This window comes from Pieris brassicae, chromosome 5 (assembly GCF_905147105.1).
Source record: "Pieris brassicae chromosome 5, ilPieBrab1.1, whole genome shotgun sequence".
NCBI classification, from domain to species: domain Eukaryota; kingdom Metazoa; phylum Arthropoda; class Insecta; order Lepidoptera; family Pieridae; genus Pieris; species Pieris brassicae.
This window is the reverse complement of record NC_059669.1, coordinates 8,041,775-8,060,119: the sequence shown is the minus strand read 5'-3', so window position 1 is coordinate 8,060,119 and position 18,345 is coordinate 8,041,775. Positions and strand designations below refer to the sequence as shown.

Genomic DNA, 18,345 nt, shown 5'->3' with positions numbered 1-18,345 from the left:
TATTTAAAATAAAGACCATTTCAGTAGGTCCAATAAAATATCCAGAGACAGTAACCATAAATTGATGCACCACAAAAACAAGTTTGTGATATTATTTAATTACTTAAATAATTAATTAATTATTGCCATCCTGTAAAATGGTTTAAATACAACATTAAACAATATTATACTCCAATAAAGGCACAGCCTTTAATATTCTTTTTATTTTGTAAGAACCAAATGGTTATCCTTAGGTAAACCTAATTTTTTTAATCCTAGACTTTCCTTCTTCATTTCTAGAGACTTCATAGAAGTGTGTAACCTTATCAATGTTTCCTAAAGACTCAATGAACTGTCGATCATGGGTAATGATGATGAACATAAAGTTCTTTTGCTTCATCCTCTCTTGGACTATCTCACCCAAAGCTGAACACAAACTTTGAACATTTTCTGAATCTAAGTTAGTTGTTGGTTCATCCAAAGCGAGGACACCAAACCTGTAAAAATTGAATATTTAACTCATACAATTAAATTGTATGAAGAAATGTATTGTAAGAATAATATGTTTAAAAAAAAATGAAAGTGTAATAGTAAGCCACACGTTGGCAACTTTTCCGCTTCGTCTGCGTACTTTGGGGCTGCATTTTAAGCATTTCTTATTTTGTAAATATCTACTGTCTCACTACTTGAGCAAAATGTCAAAAAATAGATGCACAATACACATTGTTTGGTCATACATACAATTTTCATCTTTTATTTCATACTAATGTATCCTCACGAATTATAAGAAAGCCAAAACTCAATTTAATTACAAGCGAAAGATAGTAACTTTCTTTTGGGATTAGCAAGAAAATGCATGGATGCCCAAATCTCAGTTTTTGAGAGTCAATCCATCAGATAAACAGTTTCTACAATTGGTTAACAATTACCTTGAACTGAATGTCTCGGCCAACGCAAGTCGTATGATGAGGCAAGCAAGGACCTTTTGCCCTGCACTGCAGCGCCCGCGCATATCTATTTCAACGCCATTCTTGCATTGAACTACCCTGCAACAATAAATAAAATAAACTTAAATCAATGGCGCTTCAACAATTTTTTTTTGGTCTGGGCCTCAATTTTCTGTATCTGTATCACGATCGTTTTGGGCGATTTTGGGTCTAAGGCAAGCCGGTTTCCTCACGATATTTTCCTTCACCGTTCGAGCGAATGTTAAATGCGCACATGGAAAGAAAGTACATTGGTGTACAGCGGGAAATCGAACGTACGACCACAAGAATGAGAGTCGCACGCTGAAGCCACTAGGCCAACACTACTCGAATAATATCGCAATGATAAATAGAGCCTTAAGAAGATAAGTACTCTAATTGATATTTAACAATTTTTTAATTGATTCAATATTCTGTAACGTATTACTTTAAACTGAGGATCGTTTATAATATAATGGTTATATTATAAAATATGTAGTGCTACATAAATATTTAAATAAAATATAAGCATTGTTTTCTCTGTATCCCGCTTAGTACTCATTTTTAGAAGGTAATCCTGCACACTTCCCGCTATAGACGAGTGCATGCGCTTGCGCTTGCAAATGTGCTGACTTGAGTGTTCTGCGTACAAACTCAAAATATCTTTATTCATATAGGTAAACAAGTACACTTATGAACGTCAAAAAGAAGTTAAATTAATTGTAAATTTACATTTACTACCAGTTTTCAAGTCAATGGCGTAGAGCAGGTAAGAAGAACTGGCAAGAAACTTTCCGCCACGCTTTTTAATCGCCAAGTATTGATTCACACAAATTGTTTAAACTGGACCAAATCAATCCAAAGGATTAGGATCATTTAAGTATTCGTCAAATTTATAAAAAGCACAAGGTAAAGGTTTGAACCTAATTGCATGTAAGTTGTTTCCACTTAACAATTTGCATGCAACTTGTATGCGAGTAAATTCCATTCGCATAATGGAAACGCGGCAAACCAAATTTTTTTGTTTTGAAATAAATGATATACTGACACATGTCACAGTAAATTACAGTATTAATTGCAAATAAGCATACATAAACTCTGACGTAATGGTTAGGGCACGAGGCCCCAAATCGAGAAGCCAACCTTTAGCGCCTTTTATTACCTATAGCGCCGGAAATCCTTTAAATTAATATTTAGATTCTCAATGTATGTTTATATGATACAGTACCTATAATCATATTTGCGGCGATCCGAATCAGCTGTCATACTGCCCTCAGTCTTTATTTCAATGTAGTCGATATCATTTCCTCTGTAAATTTTTCTCCACATCTCTCTGAAAACATGATTCACTTAATGTCCTATTTAACCCAATAAATTACAAAGTAATGGGAGTATGTTCAGGTTTCACAATGTCACTTTAAAGCCGCGTATCGACTACGCATTCCAATACTCACGCGCACTACGCACGCGCTTTGGAACGCGCGCCAATGTGTTTGTTAGAGACGGGCACGTGTTATTTATTTGGGTTTGCGTTCCCAATATGGATGACCAAAGATGCCGGACTTTATGGTTCTTTAAAATAGAAGTACTGCGGAATACCAAAAGTTCTTCGTATCATAATAAATCGCTTAGATCTTCGAAAAATCTAAAGTATCTTCTACTTGAAGAGAAATCAGAACTGAAATGGGTGTCCCATTCACTACTGATTCATGAAGAGTCAAACACTGGAACAGTTGCCACACATGCCAGGCCTGCTTAGTTGATATACTTCAAATGTTTGGAATATGATACATGACATGACATGACAGACGACATTGCAAATCAAAAGCAGTTTTTTATTACAAAGTATTTGTTATGCTGACCTGATGATCAGGTTGATGTTCTCCATCTTCTCCCGGTGAAACTCCAGCAGACACTTATCAAGGGCAACAAGGTAATCTCGAATATCCCGGTCTATTGCCTTTGTCACGTGTAGTTCGTAAGTTTTCTCTCGGTATCGCATCTCTATGTCTTTATTCTGTGTGCGTTTAAGATCAGCCTTGTTTTGCTTTAGTCTTTCCTGTAGAGTTATTATATTTATAGATAAATTAGAAATAAATCTTATACAAGGGCGAAGATGGCAAATGGGTACAAATCAAAATGATATTATAAATAAAATATAGTATGCGTAAACCACTTTCAATGGCATAATACTTAAACAAAAATTGTAAAGAATATTTAATATAAGTAAATAAAATTATTTATTAATATTTTAAATAACCATTTTTCTCAAATCCTTTTACCTTGAGCTCACCAAGCTTTCCCTCATTTTGGGCCTTTTCACGGAATATCTTGGTCTGCTTGGATATAAGTTCCTCCTTTTCTGAGAGTGTCTCAGTGTTGACACCAGACAGCTTTTCGTTCACTTCAGCTAGCTCTTTGTCCGAAGATGCAATTTCAGCTTGCGCTTTGCGGAGCTTCAAGTTGTCTTCTAAATTGCGCTTGTAAATCTAGAATATGCGATACTTAGGTTAAGTATATTACGCAGTAACTTGTAGATAAAGAAATATAAAGAACACAGTTTATAAACAGCAAGCGTAATGCATTCAATTAATATTAAAGGTTTTTATAATAAAATCTACAAAACGAACAATATATAACAAAATACAAATGTCAATGCTTCTAGTTATACTACAAACAAATATTATAGTTTGAGTTAAATCCTGTATAAATTCCTCAATTTATAGTTAAATGTTGATTTGAAACATTACGAAGTCTTGTCTCTTAAAAAAACTAATACTCGTTGCCATGGTTACATATGACCGAACAGTAGATTTCTACTAAACTGCATCGCAGGTTATTTTGAAATAAAATATACCGACCTCCTGTTTTGACAGCTCATCACGCAGACTTGACATCTTCTTAGTGAGAAGGTCTCGGTCAGCCATAACCTGTTTTTGCTTTTCCATCAACGCATCATTGGCTTCTTTGATCTTGTCCATTTCCTTTTGAATATTCTTTTCTTTGTGCTGTCGGATTTCGAGGTCAATGATCTTCACTTTGTCGAAGGCGTTTACAACTTTCATTATGTAATTGTTCTTAACGTCGACCTCGCCTCTAGGATACGATGTTTGGGATTAGTACTCGAGCAATTTCATACAAAAGCAAAGTTTCATATAAAAGACATAATATGAATTCTTTCTTAATTCACCTGCTCTTTTTTACAACTTCATTCTTGGTGCTCTGTTTCTCCTTGAGGTCCGCTTCCAATGGCGCGATTCCTGTCTCCAGCTCTTTCAGTTCCTCTGCATACTTCACTTTGTTGACCTCCAACTCTTTGAGATTCTCTTGCAGGTTAACCAACTCTTGGACCTAATGATGACATAGTACTAACTAAATTTGTGATGAGAATAAACTGAATGGACTGGACTATCAAATGGCGGACATAATCAACGATGAAGTTCAGCTATTAAAGAAACTAACCTTATGATCAAAATTTGAAATAGGTAAAAAAATTGTTTCCCCAAAAGTTGTAATAATATGTGATTTTTGAGCTATATCTTTATTAGTAGTACTACTATTAGCTCTCTATTTATGAGAATTAGTTCCGCTTAAAAAATAATATACACTATCAAAAGCTACCTTTTTCTGTATATTAACAAGTTCCTCTTTGAATTTAATTTTTTTCTCATTCATAGAGTTAATTTTTCTGTTATGCGCGTTTAACTTCTGCTGAGCATTTTTCACACTTGCACGTAGAGAACTAACACTTTGTCGTAACGAAATCTGCTTGGCTGTCGCTTCATCCAAAGTCATGTCGGTAATTATGTCCGTGCATTGGGATTTTATGGCCTCCAACTGTAAAAAAATATTATAATTATATCATCGCTAGAAATGGCACTGCAATTCGTTTAGAAGTATTGTAGCTTTTTTATTTTAATTTTAATATTTAATAAACAAATCTACATATTAAAATAAAATTATTATAAAAGATGCAGTATTAAGATGTATTAGAAAATATTGTTTACTCTTTTTTTATTAGGATAATTAAGCTTTTTTTACAATTAAATATTTCATTCATAATATTAATATATAAGTAAATATTTAAAAATATTAAAAGATATATATTTTTATTTTTCCTTACATCCTTTGTGGTAGTGTTGACTTCGTTAGTAAATCTATCGAGAAGCGGCATGTCGCCTTGAATACCGCGAGCGGTTTGCAACTTTTGCTCTGGCTCCATTAAGCACAGTGATAACTCTTCTGACGTCTCCGTTAATTTCGATATTTGCTGAAAAAAAATATGATTCCATTTTGAGGTATGGGGGATTATAGAGACATTCGCTTTGTAATATGTGTTGTTAAAAAAGAGTTTTTGTCTTATTGTAAGAAACAAAACATTTGGTTTAATTTCTTTAAGCAAACTTTAGATGGTTTGAATGTGTAAATTAATAAAAAATCAACGATTGCGATTCTAGCCAAGAACCGGTATGACGGTTATATGAACTAAAATAATTATTATTTGCTACGCGTCATTTCATTCCTCATACAAAAATTATATATATTTAAAAAAATTAAGTATCAAGGTTACTGTCAAACTATAATGTCGTAATAGTGTTGTCAACATACAAGCATACCCTCGCTTTTACACACAACACAGCCAAATTAGGTAAATGTATTAAATAATTTTTAGTGTTTGTTTCCTTTTGTTATAATTTTTGATCCTTTTTGTAGTTAATTATTATGTATGAAATACATACTATATACATAGCTACTTTGGCTATATTGGCAGTGTAATTGTTTGTTATTATATATAATTTTTGTTAGCTGTAGAATTACAAAATAAATGACAAAAAAGTTTTGCGGCTACTGCATTCTCATAACACTTCTCTTTCGCACGAACTATGCTTTTACAGACATTGAACACAAAAGATTTGCTTCGATCATATTTATTTGAATATTAAATATACACATGTTCGCCAGTCAGCTGGGATGGAAAAGTCAACAAGAAGTCAAATAAAACTTACAGAATCAACATCAGTCATACGTGTCTCTAATTGAGGAATCTCTTTCTCTTTTAAGGTATTGATCCTCTCATTGAGGGTCTTCATACTTAGAAGATCATCTTTCTTAGCGGAGGACACTTGTAACTCTTCAGTGACCTTCTCGAGTTTTGCTGGCACATTTAGCACTTGAGTGGTTAATTGTGATATAAGATCTGTCACCTGAAAGATACAAGTTTTCGTCAATCATTTCTATATTATGTTTAGAAGGAAAACACTACATTCTGAGATTAAATTATTTCTCTTGTAAAATACAAATGCTATGAACTGTATTTCATTTAAATAAATACAGTGTAAACTCGATGTAACGTCCCTTGATTTAACGAGGAACGTGTCCCTAAAGTGTCCAAATCAATTGGCTTTGGTTGGTTTAGCTTGTCTTCCATACAATGATTCACTCTAATTACACCCACTCTCAATAAAGACAACAATTGAATAATAAAGTACTTTTAATGTTGCTAAAATTAGTAAAAACTGCGCAGCTGCGTAACGTACACATTTTTGTCGCTTTATTAGCCCGCAATAAACTCGACTATCGGCATCATGCATACGAACTTCTAAAAAAAATTATTTTGTTTACAAATTGGGATTACTTGCACGTGTTGACTGTTGTTGACCGTGACTAATAAGTAAGACTCATGGATTATCCATACGTTTTTCTTCTCTTCATTTAAATACAACTTTCTATAACGCCATAAAATGCAGCCCCTTCAGTGTCGTTATATAGAGTTTACACTGTATGTATGTACACTTATTTCAACTCACTTAAACTTCCCTATTTAATAGTAGAAATTTAATATATGACTAAATTAGAACTACATACTAATGCATGAAGTGATCTTCAATTATTTAAAAAAAAATTACCTCATTGTCACTATCAAACCCTCGGTTACATAGAGGGCAGCAGTTGTTGTCTTTCAGTTGGGTTTTATATTTTGCTATTATAAACATTGACGACTGTAAAACGTTTTGTTCATCCTAAAATTAGAAACGGTTTCTATCAGTATCGGTATTAACAACATCCAGATGAATATAAACAATATTTTGTGAAAACGGTCCGTTAGCGTATTTGGAATTAGAAGCAGGAATTGCCTCGATCAACTAAATTTCTTATAATCTTTAAAAAAATTATGGGAATCTGGATTTGTAATCAAATCCGTTTGACGTTTAGAATGTACATTATTGTATAATGAACAAAATCATAAGTTTGGTTAGATCGTAGTAAAGCAATTTTTTGTCGATTTGGGTGAATTTAAAAATGGGTAGTATTTAAACGCAAATAAAAAAAAATACTTTTGTATGCAATAATAATCCGAATTCCCATCAAAATTACTGATTGCACAGCAAAATACTTCACTCAAAATATAACTAAATTTACTACGATTTATGTTCGCGGCGTACGGCTATTTTTCTTAAAGCAAAGCTTTTTTACCAATGCACAGTATACCTATTAACTCTTTTTTTTTAAATATAGCTTCTATTTGTATATTACTTACAGCAGTTTTTCTAAATAAAACAGCATTTTATTAGTTATAATCATCTTATTATTTATTGAGTATTACATTATGAGATCAGCAAAAAAATATAAAATTAGACACAAATAGTACCTAACTTTTTTATTGGGTTATTAAGGCGGTTAATCAGTATCTAAGCATAAGCAACTCTCCAATACGCGAAAGCTTTCTTTCTGTATCCATCAAAAGTTTCCCAATCTTGATTAAATGGAATGTTACTTGCTGTTGAGCTTGCTACTAGTATGTAAGTATTTATTTAGTCCGGAATCAGATTCCAAGAATTTGACATTTTTGTCAAGTTTCGCCCATTGATACGCAAGAGTCCAGTCTTTCAGTTCTATCGGAGGTACAGTTATAAATGTCTCTGGTTTATGATTTTCCGACCATTCCTTGACCATGTTTGTTGCGACTGAAAGAAATCTAGACAAAGGAAGTCGTTCTCGCAAAGTGTGGCTGTCTTTTATACCTCTATTGAATGACTCTAGTGCATTGTTTGTCAGTGGAGAACTGATCCAAGATACCAATTTGGATTGAGTGAAACCCACTCCTGTTTGAAATATGCTATGAATAGTTTTTCACTTGCATGTTTACGTAAAAACGCAGTTAACGCTCGTTGAAATAACGTAGGAGAGGTAGCTAAATGCAACGAGTCGATGTCATCCAACATTCCTTCCTGTTTTTTCTTCTCGATCAATTTTTCTAAATTTTTTTGTATGTTTTTTTTTGCGTGTGCCCAACACATTTTCATAATAGACTCTGTGCCAAACACTTCTTGAAAAGCATTTTGAATGCTTTTCGCTGCGTCGCAAAAAAGCGCGTTTAAATTAAAAGCGTAAAGGGTAAAAGCGCCCTTTTTGAGTGCATCGGACAACATTACAAAATCTTCTTTACGCTCCGAACTTGAAATCGCCATACAAAGAGGATGAAATCGCTTTGCTTTATCAGTTGTGCCAACTACTAATACTGGAAACCCTTGCCATATCAGTTTATACGTGGCATCTGCGTGCAAGTTTGTAGCTAAAGTAGTTAATTTTAACAAAGACTTTGTTCCGATCGCAAAACGAAAGGTTGTATTTTCACCCTCGTCGTACACGTAGTAATAAATTACATATGGTTCGTAATCGTCCTCGGGTATTTTGGATTTATTTATCAACCATTGCTCTTATTTTCCCAGACTGATTGTAGAAGGGCCATAAACCACTCTGCGACGGTCAGAAAGGTAATTATTTAGTTGTTTTTTTGAGGGAACTTTAATACCATTAGTTTGACTCAGACGTGTTAAAATAGCTTTTGGCTTCAAATGCAAAGCATATAACTTATTAATTTCATCCTTTGTCTCTTGGGTTATGCCATTATCATTTTTGGTCCCAATATTATCATGATTATGATCGCAACCTGAGCGGTACAAAAAGACAGCATCGGAGTTTGACTCAAAAAGTAAATAAATCTGTGCTGCACACTGAGGGCCGCGGTATTTGACTTTATTGCAACGCTAATACTGTTTTTGACCTTCTTCTGTCGTGTGAGTAAATTTAACAGTCCAAATCTTTTCATCTCGAAGAAATTGTTGTGTTTCGTCAAAATTTTCAAACTTTTTGTCAAATATACAATCTAGGCCACCCTTTCTCGTTCGTTTGGTGAATGGTTCCTGTTGCGGCTCTGGTTCACGGTCCGAAAAATACATGGGAACATCACTTTGTTGTATGTTACTTGATGTAGGTATCAAAGCGTCAAATTCCTTGGTATATCGGTTAATTATATATATCAGTTATTAACAATAGAAAGACTCAAAAGTCAAATTCACACTAATTACACAGTAATATTGCAATTATTAATTGTTTTTATTAGGTTATCACTCGGCGCTATGCAACATTAAATGAATATAAACAAACAAATGAGAACCCCAAACAAATGAACATGGATTGTGTAAAACAATACCTACACTGACGAAATATTTACATTTCGCTCTTAAGCACGAACTCCCGACAAATCCCGAAAAAAGAAATTGTCGCTATAATATTATTCAATTTGCCGGGCATGTATTCTTGAAATATGATGAGCAAGTTTTGTGGTGCTCAATAATATATATGCTACTTGGATAGTTATTTTGCTATGACATCTACATGCGCTCTGGTTAATTTGCTGTGCAGTCAGTATTTATGATAAACATGCAGTATTTTTGTACCTAAATAAATTAATTTGTATCGCATTATGAGGAAAAAAGTTATGTCATGCTGATGTATATTTCCGAATTATCTGCAGTACTTGTTTTGTTAAACATTTAGTTTATTTGTAGTAAAGTAATTTAATTGATGTAAAAAAGCATATAAATGATGAAAATATATTGATATGCGATTATTTATTTGATGTGCAATTAATAATTTCCCTTTAAAAATTACATGATAAAGTAATGTTGCATACTTGTAATTTTTCTACTGTTGTAGTTATCTTCGCTAGCGTGGCTTCATATGTCTGAGTACCACATGCCTTGTACATTTGATCTTCGGCCTTGGTTAGTTCGGCGCGACGATCGTTTAGTTGTTCACGAATGTGCTTACGATCCGCTTCCAGGCGAGTTATCTAGTAATAGAAATTGTATATAAATTAAACTAGATGCATCAATTAACGGGAACATTATATATTGTAAAGCAAGTCAACAAGCATAATATAATATTCTAATCAAAATAATTGTACTAAATAATGCGTTTTAACATTTTTAAATTGAATTAGAGTAAATAAAATTTAGTAGTTAAATATCTGATCAATCAAATCATAAATTAATGAATAAGTACCTGAAATGCTTAAAAAAATATTGAAACCAAGTATAACAGCTCCACAAGGCAGATAAATTAAATACCTTTAATTGTTTTTCCTTTATCTTCTGTTTAGCTGAATCCACTTCAGATCTAAGTTTACACTCGAGCTTGTTCACTGATACCGCAAAGTTGTTTTGAATATCTCCCAATAATTCGGTTAATGTCGTCCTGTAACATACATATTTTTAAATATAACAAAAGTATCCATTATTGTAAATACGTGCGCAGAGTATATGATATTGTAATTTCGGAATTTATGTTAGTGTATTAACGTTAATGGTACAAATTGCAAGTAATTTAAAAAAAAATCAAATGCTATTCCGATTTGTATGGGAATGACATTAGCTCACGCTTATGTCACGTGACAACTTTTATATAAATTAAAAGTCAGCCTGTCGAGAGTTCTCACAACCTCCAGGAAATAGGAATACAATTATTAAACCGGTAAACTCGTATATAATATGTAACTTAATCAATAATTGAAAATAATAAACACTAGGAAGTTCTAAAAATTCAACTAATCGAAAACAAATTGAACCTATGTTTATTCTTCAATACTGCGAGTTGTTTTTCCTTTTGCTTCAACGACTCCTCGACCATATCTCGCTCCTTCAATTTAGACGTCTGCTTTTGAAGTTTGGTGACCTACAATCGTGTAAAAAAATCACTGTAGTATAATTATTATTTAATATATTTTTATATAAATATAAATTAAAGCAAGCTAATATAAATAGCATATTACTTTGTCACACAGACAACGAAAATCAATTGCTGTGAAAAAAGTTTCAATTTTGTGTGGAGTCCTTTGTTAGATTTTTTGAAAGGAAATTTGTTGAAGATGACTGATGTCAAAGAAGCGTCCATGGGGTAAACCCGATGTCCCAAAATTTCAAGATAAGCACATTTCAAATGACTAACAATGCAAAAAAACCTCAAGATTAGGGTATTAAAGAAAAATTAAGTCTGGTAAGTAAATGATGGATTACACTACTTTATTGATTGATTTATATACACCGCAACAAATAACTTATTAGTAAATTGTCTTTGTTAGTACATAATCTTCTTTGTATGTACATAGTGTAAACAGTTTTGGCTATATTTTAAATTTCGTATGTATGGTTTATCAAAGAACTGGTAAATAAGAAAAATATTGCAATAGAATCCAAATAGTTCTCAATATCTATCGGATATTGTGTATGGTAGTAATCCGTGTCCAACAATTGTGTCGAAACAAAAACAAGCGTCTTTATAAAACGTGGAATAAAGTTAGTACGGAAAAAGATATTCTTTCAATAGAAAATACCGTGTGATAATAATCTCCTTGTCCCAAAAATAAACAGTTTTAATAAATACAGAAATGTGTATGAATCTTAATAGAGGGTTTACAGCAGAAAACAAAATGTTTACCCAACTTCTTTAATTCTATTGCAGCGAATAAGTAAGTCAGTATTATTATTTAACATGGATTAAACACAGTTTATGATAATGATCTGTTTTGTATAAAAATTTCGATTTAATTTAAAATAAGTGAATGTTATGAAGCTTACCTTTGTATTAAGTTCTTCGAGTTCAATATCTTGAGTTTCGATCAATTTTTCATTTTCATATATCTCCTTTTGACATTCCTCAGTATTTAGTTCATTTTTCATACGATCAAAATCCCTGTTTGTAAAAGTGTTCAATTAAACCATCTTTCAATAATACTACAATTCTTCTATTTTTATTTACCAGATTTGCTATAAAGCAAGTAAAAAGTCGGAATATTGTATAAATAATATATTTTCTGTACATTTTTTTTTGTAAGAAAAATATTACTAGTTGTGGGGATTAGAGGTGAGACAATATCTGGAACGACGGCCTAGGTGCCTAGAAATACATAACATGTATAATTGTGTTTTTTGTATTGTATTTTTTTGTCCTAAATGTTTGTTATTTTTATTGTACCACGGAAGTCTGGTCACAGACAGCACTATTTCCTAGTGTGGGTCTGTAACCAGCGTCTGTAAAATAATGCAACAATAGTATAACTTGCTTTTTCTTTAGAAACAAACACATTGTCGGTCTACGTTGTGTTCACTCACAACGCCTTATATCAATTAGAATCTATACATATGATGAGAATTTTGAGTTAATTTACCATATAACAATTTAAAAAAATACAATATGCTTTAAATCATTAGTTTTATAAATATAAATAGATAATAAGGCACATAGAACACATGAAACTCACTCTTCGGCAGTTTTAAGTTTGGCTTCGACAGTCTCGAGACGTTGTTTAGATTTATTGGCGTCGGTGATCTGTTTCTCAATTTTGGTAATATTTTTGTTGTTGCTTTGTATGTCTTCCTGCTTGTTAGCTATTTTCTCCTTGTGCCTTGACTGTAAAGATACAAAATGTATAAAAAATTAACCATCTTATAGATTGTAAATCCTAATTCGAATTATAAATTCTAACGAGGTTGGTTATGATTTAAATAAAAACGTTAGAATTTAGAGGAACATTAACACAAAAATGTGTTTTTTATACGTTAATTTTCTATGCAGTGAATTTAGCAACTGTACAGCTATTATTTAAATTACTTAATTCAATGTGGAAAGAGTAATTGTATGTTTTTATGATTATTATATATAACTTCAAGACGATGTCTCCTCCTCTTCTTCTATACTAATATTATACAATTTTGTAGGTTGTAAATTTTAGCTACAGCCCAACATGCTGACCAGATCCTCCAAAACTATTATTATTAGAAAGCACACAACAGTGCGTTAAGCTTGGCTGGCTTGCATTTCATACAATGTCCTCACAATGACAAAAGTTTATCTTAAGTTATATCATAAAGCACATTCCCAACTCCCATTTGACCCCCCACCGCCGCCCCATCATCTAACTAACAAAGGGCGTAAGGATACAATTTGTAAAGATATTCAATTTTGCTCACAACATCCGTATAACTTTTTCTGTTTTCTTGGGCCGTTTTTGTTAATATTTCATAATTCTTGCTTTCTAATATTTACGGTCAATATATCTGTTGCTAAATTCTCAAAAGCCCTGATTACGATGCTTTAGTTTTATTTTGTTTATTACTTTAGTTTGTCATTGTATATAGTCATGTTATCATATATTTTCTGTCCGCAATGGAAGGCTGATGACGTGTTACCACAGTACTTTTATAGTTTTATTATAGGTAGCATCTCACAAAGATGGTCAATACCTCCAGCATGTGAACCAAAACAAATAAAATTTATTATTATAGATTAGGGCATTAGAATTAGACCGGGCACAGATCCTTGAGGAACGCCAAAAGATAGTGATTTTAGCCGACTAGTTTTAGATATGTTCTAAAATATCGTTCCATCAGATAATTGGTAATCGAATTGAGTGCAATACCTCGAACGCCAGTTGATTCAAATTTTTCCAAGAGTAAGGGTATTGAGACAGTATCAAACGCTTTCAAGAGGTCTAGAATATTTCAACATACTTTATTCTAAGCCGTCAGCAAAGTGTAATAGTACAAATAGCATCAGATGTCTTAATCAGGTCAGAAGGATTTATTCCTCTTAAAGCCATATTAATTACAAGGGATACCGTTAAATTTTCCTAGATAGTTATTATTTAGTGGTTAGTGATGATTGACTAAACTCACAATTTACAACCTACATAAAAATCCATAAAAATATTAAAAAAGTATCAGCTAATATATAATGTAGTAGTGTTCGATGACAAATATGCTTACCTTAGTGCTGAAAATTTGTAATAAATTGATGAAACTTTGTATAAGAGCTAAATAGAAAAATTTACTAATAAATCCTCGGAATATGAAATGTTTTCTTACAGACAAAAACAAAGCTGATCAACTTACAAGAGCATCCCGGCTCTGGTCAACTTGATTTTGGTATATCTTTTCTTCATCGTCAGCCAGACCCTTCTGTTCTTTCAGAGCATCTTGCAGCTGTTTGATTCTCTGAGTGATAACCTCCCTGCCTTTCTCTGCGTCTTCATCAGTCTCCACTTTCTCTATTTCAATTTCTGTAAATTTCCATACATTTTTTTCAATTATAAAAGGAATTTCTTTGACACTTTTTATCGCTATTAGTTCTGATATGTCTCAACGACAATCACGATCATCATCCTATGCCACAGTTGGAGTGGCATAGAATGATGATCGTGATTTTTCTGTTTTGTTGATCATATTATATATTTTACTAGTTTGTTAACTAAAAAAATATTTAAATAAGCCTTTTCAGCTTAAAAAAGCTATTGTTTCGCCATAATCGAATATTAACAGTTATATGCATTTTATATGAAACATGAAACAAAAAACGGTATGTTACAGAATGATTTTACGCTGGAACAACTCACCAGCAAGTTTTCCAGTATCGACAATAAGAGTATTTCTCTTATCAATCTTCTCTTGATTCTGACTTTCTAACAAGATCAGTTTATTAAATTTAACCTCATTAGCTGTCTTTTCATTTGCGATTTTCTCTTCTTCTTTATTAAAAGAAGTATTTTTTTTATATGATTCGTCCAATTCCTTCTGTTTTGCTTTAGCAGTAGCGGCATAGTTGGCTAAAATAAACTTTAAATTAATATTTATAACTCCTACAATAAACATAACCAAGACTGCACTATGAGGAACAAAATAATAAAGTATACTAAGTTTTACGCTTCTTACACCTCTATTCTTTACCTTCACCTTTTTCCTACATTTCAGTTTGAATAAAGCTGCATGATTTGTTTTAAAACTTCTAAAATCATATGTAATCTTATTTAGTACCGGAGTCAACTCGGAAGTACGATCGAGGGAAGGCTATCAGGACCACTTGACCACATCGAGATCCTATATAGCCGGTGCGTGGGCCCAGGTTTTATGTAGCTATAGCTTAAGGCGGGAAGCCTCTTTGCAAGAGTAACCAAACATGCTCGAGATTTACAACGCATGGTAACCACAGAGTAAGGAAAATAGAATTCCATTGCTTGTAGCACCTCAGTGGTGGCATCAGGATACACGTACCCATGTTGTACCCATAGTGACCATGCTGCAAAGAAATTACCATCCCGATTATTTCCACTACGGTACGTACCAGGCAGTGGTTAGAGATGCTCCACTTGGGGCATTCACAGTAACCCCTTAGAAATCTGACCGTCAGCATAAGATCTTATTAGAGCGTGTTAACCATCAGCTTTTGCAATAGCAAACACGCTCTGGTATTCTCGTAGGCGTTGTGACCAGTTGAGTCAGAGCATATTCAAGAGCGAAATCAAGAAAGCATCACTCGAATAGTCAGTCGTACGAGAGTTCAAGCACTCAGAATGATGGGCATTGAACTTCCCTAAATATGACGGCTTCAGTAGATGATAGAAACAGAATGGAATCGATTGCAGTTTGGACACAATCTATAAGTCGGTCGAATTCTAGATTATGTCCAGACTTTAAAATAATTCTTAAAGCAGTATAATAGCCTGGATAGTGCAATTGTTCAACAGACGAGGGTAGTACTTAAGTCTCCGCTAGAAACAATAAGGCGGAAGCCCCCAAGTAAGTTAGTAAAAAATCAGTTTTAAATTTTATGCCTGTGAGTTTATTTCTTGTATTCCCTCTGCAGTTGAGCAGTATTTTGATGATTGAAGTTGATTTGATGTAATTGGTAAGTAAGTTTTGACAAAAATATGCATACAGTGAATTTAACTAAGAAAAATGACTTACTAATATTTGCTTGCAAATTCTCTGTTGTTCCTTCAAATACAGTCTCAATACTTTTCTTAAGTTCTTCCTCTTGTGTCTTGCAATGTTCCAATCTATAAAAAAAAATTGTTACTTATTATGAATTGACAGTACATGAGCGCCAGCTGAAAATCTGAATAGACAAAATAAACTCTTTGCAGAGAAGTAGAACTACTACTTTTTATAAAAGTCAAAAACCATTTGTTATAAATGGAATTGGTTCCTGGACTTTATGCAACTTACCTTGTCTTAATCTTCTCTTTTTTAGTCTCAAATAGCACTAAATTCTTTTGCAAGGCAACAATTGCATTGATTTTTTCTGAAATTGGTTTGAGTTCTTGGGTCAACTCTAAAAGTTTCAATTCAGACTCTGAGATTCTTGACTCAGTGTTAACTAAATCTAATTTCTTTTTATCTAACTCTTGCTTCTTATCTGTTAAATGAGCTACCTCTTGTTCTGGAATGAAAATTAAAGTTTTAATGCTAAGTTTATGTGTATATGCAATATCTAATAATAAAAAAGCAACCAAAAGGCAAATTTACCTAGAAGTTTCAATGTGGTAACATACTCCTTTCTGATTTTTCTTAGCTTCTCAATACAATCACTGTACTTATCAGCATCAAAGATTTCATCAAATCTCTCTTTGACCTTTTTGCCTTCATCTAGAGGCCAGCCAGAGTCTTCTTGATGACAGAATATCACTGAATTCAGTATTGCCTTTGATACACCTAAAAAACAGTTCATATATTATATTTCTTAATAACAAATTTCTATGCAAAAGGCAGCCAGCCTGCTGGGGTGATTACAGGCTCATTTAATTTTAATTATATCTTAAGCTACCATAGGCTTTTATGATTTACCTGGGTTTTGCATTAACATGGGTGAAACTAGAAATGGAAACACCTAATATGCAAATGAAATATTGATAAACAGATACATTAACAATGTCATGAGAATAATTCATATATACGACTCTATTTTATTGGTACTATTCTATTTTATTAAATACTAACTGCTCCCCGGAACTTAGTTTCTCCTTACTGTGATTTTAGTTAGCCTACCTTTTTAATACATGGAACAATTGGCTATGCTACCCCAGAGACTGTTTGGTTTTCCAGAATGAAAACTTTTTAGGTTGTTCTGTGAATGTTCCATGATATAAACTCCAGTCATAATTTTTAAATTAATAAATAAAACATAGGGGTTGATAGCACAGGGGTGAAATCATAAAAAAATCTAATAATTAAGAAATAAAAGCTTGGGTTGGACACCCCATATCACTTAGGGGTTTCAAAGATAGATAGTAGTTGATTCTCAGACTTACTGAATATGCATAAAAAAATTCATAGGAATCGGTAGTGCTGGAGGAGTATGGGAACGAACATTGTGACACAATAATTATAAAATTATTATATATAAATACATAGAGATTGTATTAGGGAATACAATCTTGCAATACTTACCCAGTTCTTCATGCATGACCATATCCAATTCAGCACAACGAGAAGAGATGTCTTTTGCCTTTCCATTTTCATCAATCACACTAAGACAAGTGTCTAATGTTTGAAATTTAGTTTTTTTCTTTTGAAATGCAGTCACTCTCATAGAGCGTGACATTTCCAATTGTTTGTCCTTTGCATTTACTATCTAAAATTAAGAAGACGTCATCAGATCTCTGAGATTGTATTACATCCTGGATTATAGATAGGGTAAATTTTTATCTAATAACAGTAAAGCATGTAATTAGACCGATTTTTAATATAAAATATTGAATTGTGCATTTTTACCTTCAGTTTCACTTGTCCCATGACTTCACTAGATCTGTTGACTTTAGCATCATGAACAAAACATTCATTTCGACTGCCGGGTGGCATTTGGCCAGTCACTGCGTATCGTAAACATTCAATAATCGTTGTTTTTCCGCACCCATTTTGCCCCAATATCAAAGTTAAGGGTGTTTCGAAAGAAATTCTCTGCTCATCACATTCTTCTGGACCAAAACTGCGAATACCTCGTACAGCTAATGATTTTATTCCCGCCATTGAACTATTCCAGTTTTATACGCAACTAAAGCTAGATCAAAACATTCATCAATAGTTACAACCTTTACTGGACATTAAAATTTTAATTAAAACATTTCACTAGTACTGTTCCTTCATAAAGGGATTTATGTTATTCAAAATATATAAACAAATCAAAGAGGTTATAACTTATAAATATAATTTTTACCCGGTCGCGACGGCGTCCTACAAGCGCCACAGCTGTTAATCGACCACAGAATCAAAATACACAATGTACAGAT

The 18,345-nt window shown here is 32.8% G+C and overlaps 1 protein-coding gene across 2 annotated transcripts; it reads right to left on the bottom strand.

The window, feature by feature from the left end:
• Positions 1-229: 229 nt before the first annotated feature.
• Positions 230-18,334, bottom strand: LOC123709352 (DNA repair protein RAD50). 2 transcript variants are annotated; one of them, XM_045660620.1, is made up of 24 exons: positions 18,273-18,334; positions 17,831-18,116; positions 17,507-17,690; positions 16,586-16,771; positions 16,286-16,499; positions 16,025-16,116; positions 14,677-14,886; positions 14,177-14,343; positions 12,547-12,695; positions 11,864-11,978; positions 10,855-10,961; positions 10,358-10,484; positions 9,922-10,080; positions 6,851-6,964; positions 5,951-6,148; positions 5,068-5,214; positions 4,566-4,781; positions 4,135-4,295; positions 3,806-4,040; positions 3,227-3,433; positions 2,807-3,003; positions 2,173-2,277; positions 909-1,025; positions 230-476 (listed from the first exon to the last, which is right to left on the bottom strand). In XM_045660620.1, exons 2-24 carry the CDS (start codon positions 18,083-18,085, stop codon positions 230-232), a joined length of 3,909 nt encoding a protein of 1,302 aa, XP_045516576.1. In that variant the 5' UTR covers positions 18,086-18,116; positions 18,273-18,334. The 2 variants fall into 2 exon arrangements, with proteins under 2 accessions (XP_045516576.1, XP_045516575.1); XM_045660619.1 differs by lacking the exon at positions 18,273-18,334 and having other exon boundaries at positions 17,831-18,265.
• Between the last annotated feature and the right edge of the window lie 11 nt (positions 18,335-18,345).